The sequence below is a fragment of the Myxine glutinosa genome, chromosome 8 (genome assembly GCF_964187855.1).
Source record: "Myxine glutinosa chromosome 8, kmMyxGlut1.1, whole genome shotgun sequence".
Classification (NCBI taxonomy): domain Eukaryota; kingdom Metazoa; phylum Chordata; class Myxini; order Myxiniformes; family Myxinidae; genus Myxine; species Myxine glutinosa.
This window is the reverse complement of record NC_136268.1, coordinates 63,197,560-63,215,911: the sequence shown is the minus strand read 5'-3', so window position 1 is coordinate 63,215,911 and position 18,352 is coordinate 63,197,560. Positions and strand designations below refer to the sequence as shown.

At 51.1% G+C, this 18,352-nt stretch overlaps 2 protein-coding genes across 5 annotated transcripts in view; both read right to left on the bottom strand.

Annotated features, from left to right (window-relative positions):
- Window positions 1-18,352, bottom strand: part of CEP295 (centrosomal protein 295) — a 115,018-nt gene that overhangs the window by 78,280 nt on the left and 18,386 nt on the right. The gene's annotated exons all lie outside the window — the stretch shown is intronic.
- LOC144893155 (uncharacterized) lies at window positions 8,541-10,018 on the bottom strand. The gene is made up of 2 exons (XM_078782788.1): window positions 9,673-10,018; window positions 8,541-9,534 (listed from the first exon to the last, which is right to left on the bottom strand). Exons 1-2 carry the CDS (start codon window positions 9,967-9,969, stop codon window positions 8,686-8,688), a joined length of 1,146 nt encoding a protein of 381 aa, XP_078638914.1. The 5' UTR covers window positions 9,970-10,018; the 3' UTR covers window positions 8,541-8,685.

The following is an 18,352-nucleotide window of genomic DNA, read 5'->3' as shown; positions in this document are numbered from 1 at the left end:
CCGATTCGGCTAAAAGTCGACCTAACCTCTAACCCGGTTACCGTCGATGCCTCACCTGGATGCTTACAAGCATACGCTACCCCTTTCGTGCTCATACATCCAGCCGTTTCCATGCTCCTCGTCGTACCTTCTCTAACACACCCAGGTACACTCATTCCACTCCCAGCCTTGGTCACACACCTGACCACCGAACACTTTGGCACACATTCGTTGGTCGCACACCTCACCAACACACCTCTTCGCGCCCCTTCCTCGGTCACCTCTTCTGTGACAATCACAGGTGTGCTCCTACTCGCACACCCAACCACGTGCCTCACGACCAACTCAAGTGTGCATTCCCACACACGCTCTACCATTCCAGGTGTGCTTCCTTTCTCACCTGTCACAACCAACTCACGCTCTGGGGCACTCTTACTACTCTCACCTCCACTCTTGACAGCGAACTCACCCTTACTCTCGACAGCGCACTCTTTCCTCATGCACCCGTCCGTTACACACCTTTCTTGCGCACACTCTCCCGTTACCCCCTCTGTAACACTCACCACTGGCGTGCATTCTTCCTTGCCTTTGACAGCGCACTCTTTCCCCATACACCTGTCCATCACACAACTTTCTCGCGCACACTCTTGCGCACACTCTCCCGTCACACCCTCTGTAACACTTACCACACCGCGCTTCCATGTGCTCCCTCGCACACGCGCTACGACCGACTCACTCTCGCCAGCACCCTCACTCCTTGGCACGCACTTTTTCCTCACACACCCCAGAGTCGGACTTTCTCGCACACCTCCTTTTTCGCACACCAGACCTGTCGCACACTTCACCAACGGCCTCTCACGAACACCCGGGTCCATCTCGACCCCCAAGCTTATTAAATCACCTGGCGCATCATACGCACGACCATATTGGTCACCACTTACACCGGGTCCTCTTTCTCTTCGCTTCTCCTCCATCACCTGCGAATCCCTCATCCGGTTAATGAGCACATCATCACGATCCGAACACAGACTTTGGACCAATTCTTTTACTTCCTCCTTTATCTCTTTCTTATCCCCTCTCCGTCGCTTCTTAATTTCGCTCACCCCTTCTTCCACTTCTTCTAATTTCTGCTTCACCTCCTTCATCTCCTCGTGCGCCCCTTTAAGTTCTTCCTCTAACTCCACTTTATTTTTTTCTATGTGCTCCCGCACCTCCCGCTCTTTAACCTCCATCACCTCTACCACCTTGTCCATTTTCCTCGTCAGGTCCTCATGTACCGTCTGACACTCTTTTTTAATTACCCCTACGTCCTTTTTCATCTCCTTCTGTGTTGATTTTAAACCCTCTATTACCGCTGTGTTCTTCTTTACCTGGTCCCCCAACTCCTTTTGTCCCACTGTCAGTTGTTCTACTCCCAGCATCAACTCCTCTATACCCCCTTGCAATTTTACAGTCCCCTTTCTCACCTCCTTCTCCATGCGCTCCTTACAGTGCCTCACCTCCTCGCGCACTCCTCCGACCTCCTCACTCACCCCTCTTCTGATCTCCTCTCCCATCACTTGCATCTCCTGCCCAGATGCCACCCTCATCTGCTCCATTTCCTCCCTGTGAGCATCCAGTTTAGTTTCTACCCCCATTCTAACCCCCTCTATCTGCTGCCCCATTTGTTTAACTTCCCTTTCCACTTGGTCCCTCATGTCCCTCAATTTGCCTTCCATACTGTTTTCTAACCCCTTTAACCCATTTTTCACTCCCTCTATCTGATTCTCCTGGGCAGCCATTCTATTTTCCATCCCCATTAACCCATGTTTCACACCTTCTATCCCATTGTCTAACCCCTCTAATTTCTTGTCTAATCCCTCACCGGTACCCCTCGCTTCGTCCCTCATTACCCCCATTTGGTTTCCCATTACCCCCAATTGCTCACTCTGAGCCCTCGTTTTGTCCCTCATTGCCCCCATTATTCTGTTTTCCATTTCTTTATTATTCTTGTCCATAAGGGCCTTCATTTGCATTAAAAAAAGGTTCAAATCCACCGGTGGCGCTACCACGGTCGCGGGCGCGGTCGCCGTTGCCATGTGCGAGGCGTCATTTTGCGCGCCCGTAACCTCGTGCGTGACGACGCCATTTTGCGACCCTGCTACCCTCACTGCTTCGCTCTCCTCATGTCCCTCATTTTGGTCCTGGATCGACCCTGCCTCACTCTCCTCTACCGGAACCCAGCCGTCTTGATTTGCCATAGCGCGACTTTCAAAATTCGGGTTTTTATTTTTTTTTGTAAAACACAATCAAATTTCGCCGTTATAATTTCGAGCGCGTGAAACGCGCTCCGGGACCGATCCCACTTCCCGACACCAATTGTTACTCTAATAGTACAATTGGTGTTCCAAAATTTGGGCCTAACAAATTTAGTCCCAGGTCCGAATCCCACTCCTGACACCAATTGTTACGGACACGACTTAGATGTTGCTTGACCGAGCGGAATGGCCGCCGTGTTCGCACAAGTTACCCGATTACACTCGAACGTTGGCCGAATCGCGCTACGCTAGATCAATGAAGGAAAGGACGCAACGGCTGGGTTAAATGACACGACACCAGGGGTACAGTTCTCAAGACCTCCGGAGGAGGATATAATATGGGGTATGCAGAACGTTTAGATTACACGGCACAAGAGGTACAGCACAGAAAGGTGGGCACTTATACACGGTCTTATCTTATTCCCGACAGACCACAGACAAACGGGACAAGACTGACTCACACAGGGATTGATGGCAAGGAAGGGCAGGCAGTCGATGGCTCAAGGTGCACCTTGGCTCAGGGGCAGAATCGACTCGGTCCGGTCCAGAGAGGCGGGAGGTATCTCTCAGCTCTAGGAGGTGGCGTCCTTTCTTCTTCGTAGCTGAGGCGCATCTGACGTCACCTCCGTCTTCCTGCGCATGTCCAGCGGGGAGTGACACGCCCTCGGCTCGTTAGCTCCGCCCCAGATGGAATCGGTCCGCCGCTTCTTATTGGGTGCGGGGGGTTACCGGGCTCCGCCCTTGACGAGGAGCTGACAGTGAGCCCCTGCGTGGTAACCCCGTCGGAGCACATGGTCAATGGCGGCTAACCAAGCCGGAGTGAGGACGCGCACTCCCCGCGCCGCTGTTGTTGTTGTTGGTGTTGTTGTTTCATGAGGAAGAGATGCGGGGAGGTATTGGGAGGTCCTAAACTTACTAATGGTGCCATACAATCACATTCTGGTGCAACGAAGAGTCAGAATTAATGGAAACGAGTCCTTAACTGACATAGACTAAGAATAACTAGCAAGATGTCCTATAGTTGTCTACGTGAGATGCGGTGAACCTGGGCACGACATTTAATGGGGGAAAAGGGGGAAGGTCGGGGCTACAGAGTGTTGTTTACAGACAATGGGACTAGGGAATGGGGGATTGGGGATAGTTGGGGAGTATTGGGGAAATAGGGGAATATTTACAAGCGGATATGGATGGAGGCCAAATCCCATATCCGCAACAATATATATATATATATATATATATATATATATATATAGTGGGGAGAACAAGTATTTGATACACTGCCGATTTTGCAGATTTTCCCACTTACAAAGCACGTAAAGGTCTGTAATTTTTATCATAGGTACACTTCAACTGTGGAAGACGGAATCTAAAACAAAAATCCTGAAAATCACATTGTATGATTTTTAAGTAATTAATTTGCATTTTATTGCATGAAATAAGTATTTGATACATCAGAAAAACAGAACTTAATATTTGGTACAGAAACCTTTGTTTGCAATTACAGAGATCAGACGTTTCCTGTAGTTCTTAACCAGGTTTGCACACACTGCAGCAGGGATTTTGGCCCACTCCTCCATACAGATCTTCACCAGATCCTTCAGGTTTCGGGGCTGTCGCTGCGCAACACAGACTTTCAGCTCCCTCCAAAGATTTTCTATTGGGTTCAGGTCTGGAGACTGGCTAGGAACCTCCAGGACCTTGAGATGCTTCATACGGAGCCACTCCTTAGTTGCCCTGGCTGTGTGTTTCGGGTCGTTGTCATGCTGGAAGACCCAGCCACGCCCCATCTTCAATGCTCTTATTGAGGGAAGGAGATTGTTGGCCAAGATCTCGCGATACATGGCCCCATCCATCCTCCCCTCAATACGGTGCAGTCGTCCTGTCCCCTTTGCAGAAAAGCATCCCCAAAGAATGATGTTTCCACCTCCATGCTTCACAGTTGGGATGGTGTTCTTGGGGTTGTACTCATCCTTCTTCTTCCTCCAAACACGGCGAGTGGAGTTTAAACCAAAAAGCTCTATTTTGGTCACATCAGACCACATGACCTTCTCCCATTCCTCCTCTGGATCATCCAGATGGTCATTGGCAAACTTCAGACGGGCCTGGACATGCGCTGGCTTGAGCAGAGGGACCTTGCGTGCGCTGCAGGATTTTAATCCATGACGGCGTAGTGTGTTACTTATGGTTTTCTTTGATACTGTGGTCCCAGCTCTCTTCAGGTCATTGACCAGGTCCTGCCGTGTAGTTCTGGGCTGATCCCTCACCTTTCTCATGATCATTGAGGCTCCACGAGGTGAGATCTTGCATGGAGCCCCAGACCGAGGGAGATTGACTGTCATCTTGAACTTCTTCCATTTTCTAATAATTGCGCCAACAGTTGTTGCCTTCTCACCAAGCTGCTTGCCTATTGTCCTGTAGCCCATCCCAGCCTTGTGCAAGTCTACAAATTTGTCCCTGATGTCCTTAGACAGCTCTCTGGTCTTGCCCATTGTGGAGAGGTTGGAGTCTGATTGAGTGTGGACAGGTCTGGAGACGGCTTTGCGGTCGGTCTTTGCGGTCTTTGTGGTCGGAGACGGTCTGGAGACGTCTTTTATGCAGATAACGAGTTCAAACAGGTGCAGTTAATACAGGTAATGAGTGGAGAATGGGAGGGCTTCTTAAAGAAAAAACTAACAGGTCTGTGAGAGCCGGAATTCTTACTGGTTGGTAGGTGATCAAATACTTATTTCATGCAATAAAATGCAAATTAATTACTTAAAAATCATACAATGTGATTTTCAGGATTTTTGTTTTAGATTCCGTCTTCCACAGTTGAAGTGTACCTATGATAAAAATTACAGACCTTTACGTGCTTTGTAAGTGGGAAAACCTGCAAAATCGGCAGTGTATCAAATACTTGTTCTCCCCACTGTATATATATATATATATATATATATATATATATATATATACATAAATATACATATATATATTGTTACAGACACGACTTTGATGTTAGGGTGGGCCGAGCGGAATGGCCGCCGTGTCCGCACAAGTTACCCGATTATACTCGAACGTTGCCGAGTCGCGCTACGCTAAATCAATGATGGAAAAGACACAACGGCTGGGATTAAAATGACACGACACCAAGGGTTCAGTTCTCAAGACCTCCGGAGGAGGTTATATTAGGGCGGAAGGTCAGATTACAACGACAAGAGGGACAGCATAGAAAGGCAGGCACTTAGACACACTCTTATATTAGCCCCGACAGACGACAGATAAACGGGACAAAACTGACTCACACGGGGATTGATGGCAAGGAAAGCGGGTAGTCGATGGCTCAAGGTGCACTCTTGGCTCAAGGACAGAATCGACCCGGTCCGGTCCAATGATGCGGGGAGGTCGCTCTCAGCGCTGGAAGGTCGCGACTTGTCTTCTTCAGTCGGGGGCGCATCTGACGTCACGTCCGGTAAGTCGCTGCGTATATCCGGCGGGGAGTGACACGCCCTCGGCTCGTTAGCTCCGCCCCAGATGGAATCGGCCCGTTGCTTCTCATTGGGTGCGTGCGGGGGGGTTACCGGCTCCGCCCTTGACGAGGGGCCGACAGGCAGCCCCTTCTTGGTAACCCCGTCGGCGCACATGGGTAATGGCGGCTAACCGAGCCGGAGTGAGGACGCACACTCCCCGCATGCCGCGCCGCGCCCCTCTGTTGTTGTAGTTGTTGTTGTAGTTGTTGTTGTAGTTGTAGTTGTTGTTGTTGTTGTAGTTGTTGTTTCATGGGGAAGATGGGAGGAGGTAAGGGGAGGTCCTATACTCACTACTGGTGCCATACGATCACATTCTGGTGCAACGAAGAGTCAGAATTAATGGAAACGAGTCCTTAACTGACATAGACTAAGAATAACTAGCAAGATGTACTATAGTTGTCTACGTGAGATGCGGTGAACCTGGGCACGACATTTAATGGGGGAAAAAGGGGAAGGTCGGTTCTACAGAGTGTTATTTACAGGCAATGGGACTAGGGAATGGGGGATTGGGGATAGTTGGGGAGTATTGGGGAAATAGGGGAGTATTTACAAGCGGATATTGAGGCCAAGTCTCATATCCGCAACATTGCACCCTTCTCTACCCTCGGGGCGTCCCGACCCGATAAATTTTTACCTATTTTAGTGTGGCACTCAGATGTAGTTCCCTCTACTATTAACTCTACCCTGAGTGCGACAGTTTTACAGATATTCACAAACGAGTAAATATGTCCCCCTGCGACGTTGCACCCTTCTCCTCACAGAAACACACCCACAGGATAACCGAATTGCGGAAAGAATTCGCAAACTAAACATACAGCCGGTAGGGAGCATTATTTACAAGACTACGCTGATATTTACACTACGATCCAGGACCTGTTTTTGGAGGAACACATGCAGATGTTATGCATAGAGAGAGCACGCATGCCAGCATCGATACACCAACCCACGAGTGCTCTGTGGCCTTACGGCCTTTAATAATGTGCAGAGCACCCCGTCCAAGCACCAAAAGCACCACCCCAGCACCAATCGGTGCAGTCACCATTGTTCAATGAATAAAAATAAATTCAACAACCCCTAACCCTGCAGGTGTCTCTTGCTCTTCGTGTGGTGCACTTGGCCTTCTGGCTTCTTTCAAAAATAAAGAAAGGCGCCAACCGCGTCCATTTCTGTATTGTGGCCGTCAGGGGGCCAACTATAAGTGGTTCACCTTGTATGGCATAGGTGCCACGTTGACCCATAGGTCCATCCATGGGTGGTGCTTGGCCGCAAAAGAACTGCGGTCCATTGTGGGTGGCCACCAAAATTGCGGTCCATATGGTGTATCGATCCAGGCAGCAAGCAGCGAAAGTGCAGGCCCACAACTGCGTAGCCAGCACCTCTCTCTCTCCTCTCTCTCTGCCCCAAAGCCAGATCCTCGGAGGTGGGAGACAAAAGAAGCAGACAAGTGAGTAAGGTGGTAAGGGCGCAAAAGTGCACGCAATGCAAGGTAATGCACACTGGGGGCACATGGGAACCAGGTGAGACAGGTACGTTCCTAGCGTACGCCCCCCCCCCCCCCCCCCACCAGGTAATCTACATGGCCCCTCCCTTACCCCTTACAAATCAACAAACATCCCTACTGTCTTCCCCGTTCCTCCCATAAACCAAATTCGTCTTCTCTCCCTCCTAACCAATCAAATTTGCCATCTCCAACTGAACATCAAAATTTGCCATTACCAATTCATCATCAGTCCCTCCTAAGGAGGGAGAGATGGAATCACCCCAATGTCTCATCCACGTCGTGATGCGTCTCACAAATCCTCACAGCAATTCTCATTTCCTGCACACAGAACAAAGAAAACACAGGTGTGGAGTCATCATCATCACCACAGGTAAGTGGCTGCGTATGGTGCGACAGGTTCATCAATCCTAACTATTTCCTAAATGACTTTAACAACTTTACACTACCCGGGGTCTTTCTCCTGCCAAACCATTGGCCCTCTTACACTATGGGTTCTGAAAACCAATGCCCATTGACCAAACTGTGGTGCTTTTCAATTTGGGGTCTCACTCCCCCGATTCATCTCCCGGTGCCCTCGCACAATTTCTGGGCTGTGGCGTGTACCTCTCTCAGCGGGTCTACCCACCTGCACACCTCCACCACTGCAGTTGCCTCCGAGCTTACCTGCTCCTTACCCTAACCTAACTACCTGGGGAAGGCCCTCTGGCGCTCTCCCCACTCGGTGCCCTCTCTGGCACTGGGCTACCCGATCCACACCCGGGATCCTCAGGCACCCACTGACACTAACGGCTCCCAGAGCCCACCTGCGGCCTCACCTGGCCGACATCCTCACAGTGGTGGAGTGCCCAACCAACTACACACACTAACAGGCTACACGCCCAGCCATTTCCACAACACTAATAGTCTAGTAGGAAGAATAGGTCCCCCTGCACCACCCGGAGATATACTTCTAATCAGTGTTTCTAGATTGGAAAAAATGTGTAGAAAATGACTAGCTATGGCCCCAAGCTGAAAAAATGTCCCACATACCATTTTTATGCAAATTACTGCTGCCATTATCAAAAAAACGATTTTTGACATATCTCAGCCAATATTGCAGATAATTGAAAAATGAAGGTGTCTAGACCCATGTTTTGAAGGGCATAGATCATGATAGAACTATTCATAACATGATTACATGTGTCTATGGTATACTAGTATGCTAATTAGTGCTTTATTTACAAAATAATCACAGTTTTACGAAATAATAGACTCATATTAAGGTCCGTCTACACAGACGTTAACACAAAGTTTTATTTTTCTAAATATTACAACTGTCAAAATAGTCCTAGCACTCAATGTGACCACTCTTCTCTTGCTTGTTTTAGATAAACATCATTAGCATTAGTGATTCTACACTGAGTCAGTCATCATCATTTTCATCGAAATCGTCAGAGTCAAACTCTTCTTCTCCTTCCTCTTCCTCCTCCTCTTCGTGCTCTCCTGTGTTCAGAAGATCCACCAGTGAGGTTGGTAGGATGGGACCACTGGACCACATTGGTTTCAACAGTCCTTCATCAGTCCTTATCCATCCTTGCTCCTCATAAGGTTTTGGCTTTTCGATGATAGGTTGATCGGCTCTTTTGTACAATGCTACGCGGTGGTTCACACGCTGGATGTGCGGCTTCAGGGCAGACTGGCATGGAGGAAGGCGAGCCAGATCAACCTTGGACTTGGATGTGAGGGTCTTGTCCTCTCCCACCATTTTTCGTAGCAGCTTGGCACGGACAATGTCCACTGATGACTCGCGACTCTGGCCGTACATCACACAGGTGAATTTTTCTAACTGCCTCTCCACCTCAGGGTTGGCATCCCAGTTGTCACCCAGTTCACCGAATGCCCTGTGAAACCTGGGATTCTTCTCCAGCTTTTTCAAGGGCCCGACTTTTCCCTTCCCTTTGAAGGCACTGGTGCAGTCTTCTCCGCTGAACACATAGTACCCCAGGAGAGTGGCACAGTAGTCCTCTCCCAGGGATTCTGCCAGCTCAGAGACGTTGACAAGTTGGCGATGCTTCCCTGACCCTGTATCCAGGTACACCGTCAGCTTGATGTTGTGGGCATGGTGGAGCAGGATCAGGAGGATGTCTGTGTCCGGTGTTCTGACTACAGCGTTCTTGTATCCGATGGTAGCAGCATGATGGAGGTACAGAACCACCCTGGTATCAGTCTCTTCCTGGTTGCTGTAGATCGTGGGGAGTTCACGTACCTCGACCTGAAACACAAAAAGGCACCGCATTTCAATCACCAGTCACTGCCAGTTTCAGATCTAGACAAACATCACAGGTAATCACCTTTTTTTCAGGAAAAATTACAAATTGAATCGCCATTCACGAAGGGCTTTCAATTTTACCTTGCCATTCGTTGAGGCAAGTTGGTGGGCCTTCCCCTCCACGATCAGCACAGCCATCTCTGTTCTCTCCAGCCTGGTAGCTGCCTCTTGTCCACTCCACACTTTCAGAAGAAGCTGGCACATCTGCTTTTTGTTGTCGTCATTTGCAAGGAACATTTTGAAGTCATATGGCTTCCTGGTTGCTGGTCCAGCCAGAATGATCTTCTCTGAGCTGCCCCGCCTCAGCCTTTCCTGCGCTTTGATTGACTCAGGATGGTAACTGTCAGTGGAGAACAGAAAGTGCTGCTTGGCCACCATCTGATCAAGCACCTGCAAGCATATCTCACCACATGTTGGGGGAAGGTTGGCAAGGGTATGCAGCAGCGCCATTCCATCCTGGATGATGTGCTTCCGAGTGTGAATGCTCGTGCGAGAGCATTGGAAACTGTTATGTTTGAGCTGTGCACAAGCCAGAAAGAAATGACATCACATTTGTCATGATCAACCTTCGTGAAGTGGATATGCTCCTTGATTGGGTCATTCTGTAGGCGTTTCAGTAGTTTCTCTGACCGATAATTTGAGTTCTCATATCCATTCAGTTTCAGTTCCTCGACATAGAGCAAGCGCAAGGAAGAAAGCTGTAGAACTTTATTCTGCTGGATGACCTGGGTTTGAATGTGTTCCAGTACTGAGTTGAATGCCTTTTCATGGGCGGCTGACATGCAAGCCTGCTCCTTTGGTGCTTCGGCTCTGTGAATCGCACGCTCATAGTTGTAGAATGCTGTGCGGAAAGCTTTAAAACATGACGGATGGTGTTTGGCCTCACATGCAAAGAGGTCTTTGTTTTTCACCTTTCGATGGAGTCGATAGAGACCCATTTTCTCAGCCCGTGTTTCGATTTGCTCCCATGCATTTTCTTTGTTTTTAAAGGATGGGAAGGTTGTAGGCCTCTCAGTATTGCGATGAGCATCTTTGGTCTCAACTTTCTCACAAAATATACACTCTGGCGGGAAGATGGGTTCAGCAGAACCTCCTGGTTTACGAGGAGAGTGATGCCATGATGAGGTTGATGGCCCTGGTTCTGTATCATCTCCCAGACGATGAAAGTGGCGGACAAAGTGCTTATAACACTTGCTGTGATATCCTACTCTTTCTAGGTCATCAGGAAGAGTTGCCGGGATCTGATCACATACTGATTGCATACGACATGGGGAGTCATGCGGTTGGTTGAGACGTCTATCCCGGATCTTTTGAAGCAGTTGCAGTTTTTCTGAAGCAGATCCTTTAATTTTACGGAGGGGCGTGAAATCCCCATGATCAGACATGGATGGTACATGAAGGATGCATGTAGGAGGAGAGCTTTGGGCTGCAGGTTCTACACTCCGTTTTCTTTTGGGCATGCTTGCTGTCGATGTCTACCATCACTGTTAAATGACAAATAAGAAATCACGAATGATGTTAAAAGTGCCTGTGAAAGGAGGCTCTGAGTTTTCAGTGAGGTAACAGAGGTTCTGAGTCATGTTCTACACTAGGGTACTTTTTAGCTGACTAAACCATGTTTAGTGGCATCAAAAGTGCTAATAGCTAAAACATCTAAATTCTTCCACACTAACGTTAGCTATCTAGGCCAATGAAACATTGTGCTAAGTTACTGTAGCTAGCTCAGCTGTCGTGCCTCTTTCTGGTTCAATTCATATACAGAAGTCAACAGATATGTCTCATGTTTGGCATTAACAAAAGTTTAAGTTACACCGACATTAGGAACATACTGTACATAGATGAGGCTAGCTTTAACGTTAGCTAACATGGTGCTAGCTGGCTCAGCTGTTATTCTGCCTGTTTATGATTTCATGCAGAAACTGAAGTCAAGAGTGTGAGTAACATTATAGTTAGCATCTTACCTGGCTAGATTGGAGGATGAATACCAAGAACAACACACAGATGGAATGGAAGACTGAACTTTCAACTGAGGTATTCAATAACATCAACGTTACCAATTGATACGAGCGCGCGACATTACCAATTGATACGAGCGCGCGAGCGCGCATGTTACATGGATGGAAATGTAAAATGGCAGCTATAGCAGCACTAATTTGGATCTCTAGTCTGTCATTTCTGCACTGTGATTGGATAACATAAAAAAATATGTTTGGGAGTTAACAGCAGGAGTTGGTAGATTTTACGTAGGCTGGGTGAGAAACCTTTAAATAAGCAAGTGAAAATCTCTCGCAATACAAAGTCAATGGTGGGAAGAAAAGTTGAGTGGTACCAATGTTACTGCCAATGTCCCGCCCCTATGCAAGACTCAGGAGCATCTTGTTGACATTTAACCTTGAAAATACCTGGGTTTAGACCCCTTATGTACCATGTTAAGTTATCTGCAGTATTAACGTATCCTTATCATTTGTAAAACTGATTATTTTGTAATTACAGCATTAATATGCATACTAGTATACCATAGACACATGTAATCATGTTATGAATAGTTCTATCATGATCTATGCCCTTCAAAACATGGGTCTAGACACCTTCATTTTTCAATTATCTGCAATATTGGCTGAGATATGTCAAAAATCGTTTTTTTGATAATGGCAGCAGTAATTTGCATAAAAATGGTATGTGGGACATTTTTTCAGCTTGGGGCCATAGCTAGTCATTTTCTACACATTTTTTCCAATCTAGAAACACTGATTAGAAGTATATCTCCGGGGGGTGCAGGGGGACCTAGTCTTCCTACTAGACTATAATGCACCCATCCACAACACCATTCTGCAACCGCACCACAAATGCCAATATCCAACCACAATTTACCTATACCCTCTACCTAACACTTACACTACCCGCCCCGGGTACTCGTGAAAGGGGTCCACTCTTCCCCCATCCACACCTTCGCACCATGCACACCACTCCGTACCACTTACTCCAACTCTCTCCACACACCTGTACCTGCACACCTGTGCTCTCACACCTGGTGCCACCTGCACCCTTCTCTCCCCAAGCGCATTCGCGCTGATCAACACACTCACTACTCATACACTGCTCCACACACCTGTCCAGTTGCACACCTGTGCAATTCTCACACACACGGCATCATCTCAGCTAACTACTCCCTTCTGAAACTTGCGCTTCCCAGTCGTCCCTTTAAACTATTGCGCTCCCTCGTCATTATCATCCACACTAATCTACCTGCGTCCCCACTACAGGTATCAGTCACTAACTAAACTTACGTTACCTAATGTCATCTTCGCTAGATCCCTATCAATATCCTAACCCACCCGGGCTAGTTTTCACTGCCATACACCCCATAAGCTATTGCTCCTTTGCCCCACCATGGGAAGGGTGGCAGGGATGCCACCCTTACCCACCGGGCCTATCGCTCCTCAATCCCCCAGTCCTCTGGCACTAATAAGCCCCCCTTATTCAGAGGTACTGGGTCCCGCCTCGGCATCTAAAGCCGAGGCAATCCACGGGGGCGCCTGCTCGCCGGTGTAAGGCCTTATCCGGTCGGCGTGGACGATCCGAGGGAGGGCTCGTGGCCCCATTTTGATCTTAATGACCACGTCACAGATTTGCGACAGGACGACTCCTGGGCCTTGCCAGGGGGAGGTGAGCTTTGGGCACCTTCCCTTCCGCCTCCGGGGATTAAAGAACCAAATCTTCATCCCCGGAGCGTATTGACTCCCCTGGCTCCGGTCGTCGTACCTGCGCTTCATCTTTTCCCCCGCCAGATGGAGTTGGCGGCGGGCGAAGGCATGGACTAGCTCCATGCCTTCCTCTAGGTGACGTGCGTACCCCTCCCTCGGCGGGTTAACCACTGTGTCTGGCACGGGACCGCATAGCAAGTCGGCGGGAGCCCGTAACTCCCGCCCATACATAAGCAACGCTGGACTGCATGCGGTGGCCCCGTGCTGGCTGGTTCGGTAGGCCATAAGCAAATAAGGGAGATGTTCGTCCCAGTCATCCTGACGGGTGGCGGTGAACAGTGCCAGTTGTTGTATCAATGTTCTGTTGAACCGTTCCACCATCCCGTCAGATTGTGGCCGCAAGGGCGTGGTTCTTGTTTTCCGAATTGACAGGAGACTGCACACATCTTTTAGCAATTTGCTCTCAAAATTTCGTCCCTGGTCGGTGTGCAACTCCTGTGGAATCCCATGCCGGCACACAAATCCTTCCACGAAGGCCTGCGCTACCACCCCTGCTTCTTGGTTGGGGAGGGCGTAGGCCTCTGGCCACTTGGTGAAGTAGTCCATCACAACGAGGATGTACTTATTACCTAGGCGGGTGCGGGGTAGTGGGCCTAGGATATCCATGGCCACCCGCTCTAGGGGGGCCCCCACCTGGTGTAATTGAAGGGGGGCCCTCATCCTCCGTGCTGGTCCCTTTTTGGCAGTACAGGCGTCGCATCTCCGACACCAGTCCTGTATGTCGCGCCCCATATTCACCCAATAAAACCTCCGGCGTACCCACGATGTTGTCTTTGTCCTGCCCAAATGGCCGCCGGGGCGGGTACCGTGCACCTGTTGCAATATATCGGTCTTAAATTTGTTCGGGACTACCACCAGCCAGGAAGTTCTATCAGAGGGAACCTCCACCCACTTGCGATACAAGATGTTATCCTTCAATTCCAGAGTTTTCCACTGAGCCCAATATGCCTTTGTTTGCGCCCCGAGGGGGGTGACCTCTTCCCCCTTAGGTCTTTGCCCCAATTTGACCCAATTGAACACTGGCCCCAGGACAGGATCCTGCTGCTGGGCCGTGCTCCATGCCAAAGTTCCGAATTCCTCATCTGCGGTTAGTGGCAAAATTGGCCCTCTCACCCGGGTTGCCCGGACAACGAGGGTCGGGTCCGAATCGCCCAATTGTTCCCTCTCCTCGTGTCTCGCACAAAATTTGCAGTTTTCCCCCAGACAAGGACGCCGAGAGAGTGCGTCCGCATTACCATGGGCCTTCCCGGCCCTATGGGCCACATCAAAATCGTACTGCTGCAACTTTTCCAACCACCTTGCAATTTGGCCCTCCGGTTCCTTGAACCGAAGGAGCCATTGCAAGGAGGAATGGTCAGTTCTAACCAAAAATTTCCGCCCGTACAGGTACGGGTGAAAATGGTTCATGGCAGCCAGCATGGCCAATAACTATTTGCGAGTGACGCAATAATTTCGCTCGGGCCTACTTAAGGCCCGACTATAATAACCAATCACTCTCTCCACGCCCTCCTGTGTCTGAGACAAAACTGCGCCCAATCCTTCCTGGCTCGCATCCGTGTCCAGGGTAAATGCCCCGTTGCTAGTGGGGTACGCTAGAAGGGGTGCGGATGTTAGACACCCCTTCAATTTTTGGAAGGCCTCGTGGCACTCCCGTGTCCAATTAAATCGCGTCCCCTTCTCCGTAAGCCGGTGGAGGGGACGGGCCAACTCCGCAAATTTCGCCACAAAGCGCCGGTAGTAGGAGCAGAGTCCCAAAAATCCCCGCACCTCTTTGATGGTACGTGGTGCGGGCCACTCCTCTACCGCTTTAATTTTGTCTGGGTCCGTTTTTACCCCCTCGCGGCCGATCACGTGACCTAGATAGGCCACCTCTCTTGCAAACAAAGTGCACTTACTCGGGTTCAGCTTCAACCCTGCCTGTCTGAGGCACCCGAACACCTGGTCCAAATTAGCTACTGCCTGGGGGAACGTTTGGGCATGTACCAGGACGTCATCCAGGTACACCAGGCATGATTGCCATGGCATGCCGCCTAGTACATGCTCCATCAATCTTTCAAAGGTGGCGGGGGCGTTACACAAACCAAACGGCATCACAGTAAACTGATACAGTCCCTTACCTGTGGAAAATGCCGTTTTCTCCTTCCCTGCCCTATCCATCTCCACCTGCCAATACCCACTCTTGAGGTCCAAAGTTGTGAACCAATTTGAGCCCGCAACGGCATCGAGGGTGTCATCAATCCTTGGCAGGGGATATGAGTCCTTGAGTGTCACGTTGTTTAGCTGGCGATAGTCCACGCAGAACCGCGTGGTCCCATCCTTCTTTTTGACCAGCACAACAGGTGACATCCAAGGACTTCCCGAGGGCTCGATCACGCCTGCGTCGAGCATTTTTTCAACCTGCTCGTCAGCTTCCGCCCTCTTGCTCCAAGGGAGCCGTCGGGCGGCCTGACGAATAGGCCGGGCCTCACCGGTGTGGATCTGATGTTTCACCAGGCCCGTACGTCCAATATCCTCGGTGGACAGGGAGAAGAGGTCCAAATGGGACCCAACCAGTTTGTGTAAGGCCTCCCCTGTGTAAGGCCTCCCTCTGGGTACCTCCCAACTCTACGCTACTACGATTTACCATCTCGCAAATGGGATCGGGCCAATTCCTACTTGTTATTGAAGGCTCCCCCCGGGGTCGGCTCGGCTGGACGTTCTCGCCCCTCACTGTCGCGATTTCCTCAACTGGGGTGCAGCCAGCTACCCTCGTGCCCCTTACTATAGTGCGTGGTTTAGTACTCATATTTATTACTCGGACGGCCACTACCGGTCCGTCCGTTTTTACAAGGGTGCGGCCCACGATTAAACCCGGTATGGACTGCGCTGCCACCGGTTCGACCAGGCCGCAGGACTCCTGCCATGTTGGGCGAGCTGCCCACCGGGCCGGCACTATCGCCTCGGCCCTTGGGGGGATGGTCACGGCCTCGGAAGCCTCCAGCTCCGCTCTCTCGGCCGTGCTCACTCCCCCTAACGGCAGCTCTTCTACTCCCACCTGCAGGATCCCCCGGCACAAGTCGATTTTACAACCGCTGGCAGTCAACAAATCCAACCCTATTAAACATGGGTCGCACACCTCCGCCACCCAAACATCTATCTCCCTCCTTACCGACCCTAACTTGAGGGTCACAGAACCACGCCCTATGATCGGGGCCGTTACCCCGGTAGCAAGCTGCAAACTATAATTTTGCAGGCGCTGGATCTTATCCCAGCCACCTGCGCTCGAATCAAGGACCACAGGGCTGATGATCGTGGCGCTAGCTCCTGTGTCCACTACGGCGTCTACCCCCACGCCGGCAATTTTGCATCTAATTGTCAGGCTACCGGTTCCAATTTGGCCACAATAAATGACCTGTCGCGTCAATGAGGGCTCTCCTCCATCCTCTGCTGCCGAACACCGCCCTACGTGCCCGACACCTTCTAGTTTCCCGGGGTCTGGCGGGGGGGTGTCTGGGGTCGGCTAACCCGCTCCCCCCTGGGCGGAGTTGAGGACCTCAACCGCCGGGGATCATCCCGGCGCGTGGCTCGACAGTGCCGCGCCAGGTGACCCAGACGGTTGCAAGTGTAGCACCTCACCTGGTAAGGTGCTTGTCTCCGGAATTCCAAATTTCCCCCCCTGTAGGTCCGAATTGGATTACCCGCTCGTGGTCCACCGCGGGCCACCTCCGGGGCCGCCTGCCATGGTCCAGGTCCCGCCAGGCGCTGGTCCACCAGCCTCCGGACCATGCCCGCCAGGTCAGGACCCACGTCGGGGGCGGGCCCCCTAAGGGGTCCGCCCTCCATCGGGGGTCCCACCTGGCGGACCGCCATTGCGAGACGCTCGCCCCCCCCGGGCCAGGGGCCTCGCTGCTTCCCAACGGGCCGCAGCGTCAGCCGCCTGGCTCAGGGTCTGCGGGCGCCACATGGCGAGCTGTTGCCGGAGCTCAATGTCCGGGAGGGCCTGGATAAAATGGTCCAGCGCCAGGCTTTCCCGGGAATCCGCTGCCATGCTAGCATGTGCGATCCCCACTGCGCGGCGAATGTCGTGGGCAAGTTCCCCGATGGCTTCCTGGGGCTTGCGCTTTCGCAGCGCGAGCTGAGCTTTAACAAGCTCGCTCTGCTGTTCTATGCCGAATCGATTAATTAGGGCGTCGCGGAGGGCTGGCAGGGTGAGAGCACCCGCTGGTAATGCCGTCAGCACCTCCGCCGCCGCGCCGCGCAATGCGGCCACCAGGTGTACTCCACCTTCGTCCTCACCCCAACCGTTGCCCTTACACACACAGTCGAACTGCGCCAGGTACGCGCGTAGATCACTCTTGCCGTCATACGGCGCGAGTGGGACCTTGTGGGACCACCTCGTATGCGAGTCGTTGCCCGCCTGCCGGACCCCGTGCGTCACCCCTTGCGGGGTCAGCGCGGGGCCGAACCGGCCGGGCCCCCACAGTACATTACCCCCAAGGGGCTCTCGTGCCTCCCCGGTCCCTCCAACAACTACCCCTGTTGGTGTCGATGCATGGGTCACACCTCCGCAACCCGCTACCCATTCCATACCACCACAACCTTGCTCACCCACACCTCGCACCTCTCGTTCCATACCCTCCGGACCAGCCATACACCTCACTCGTGGCCTCTCACGAACATCCGGGTCTATCTCGACCCCCAAGCTTATTAAATCACCTGGCGCATCATACGCACGACCATATTGGTCACCACTTACACCGGGTCCTCTTTCTCTTCGCTTCTCCTCCATCACCTGCGAATCCCTCATCCGGTTAATGAGCACATCATCACGATCCGAACACAGACTTTGGACCAATTCTTTTACTTCCTCCTTTATCTCTTTCTTATCCTCTCTCCGTCGCTTCTTAATTTCGCTCATCCCTTCTTCCACTTCTTCTAATTTCTGCTTCACCTCCTTCATCTCTTCGTGCGCCCCTTTAAGTTCTTCCTCTAACTCCACTTTATTTTTTTCTATGTGC

Excerpts from the sequence above, each read along its gene's own strand:
- LOC144893155 (XM_078782788.1), bottom strand. The coding sequence starts at position 9,969 with ATGGTGGCCAAGCAGCACTTTCTGTTCTCCACTGACAGTTACCATCCT. Across the intron at positions 9,535-9,672 it reads TTGCCTCAACGAATGGCAAG|GTCGAGGTACGTGAACTCCC; the intron begins GTAAAATTGAAA and ends TTTGTGTTTCAG.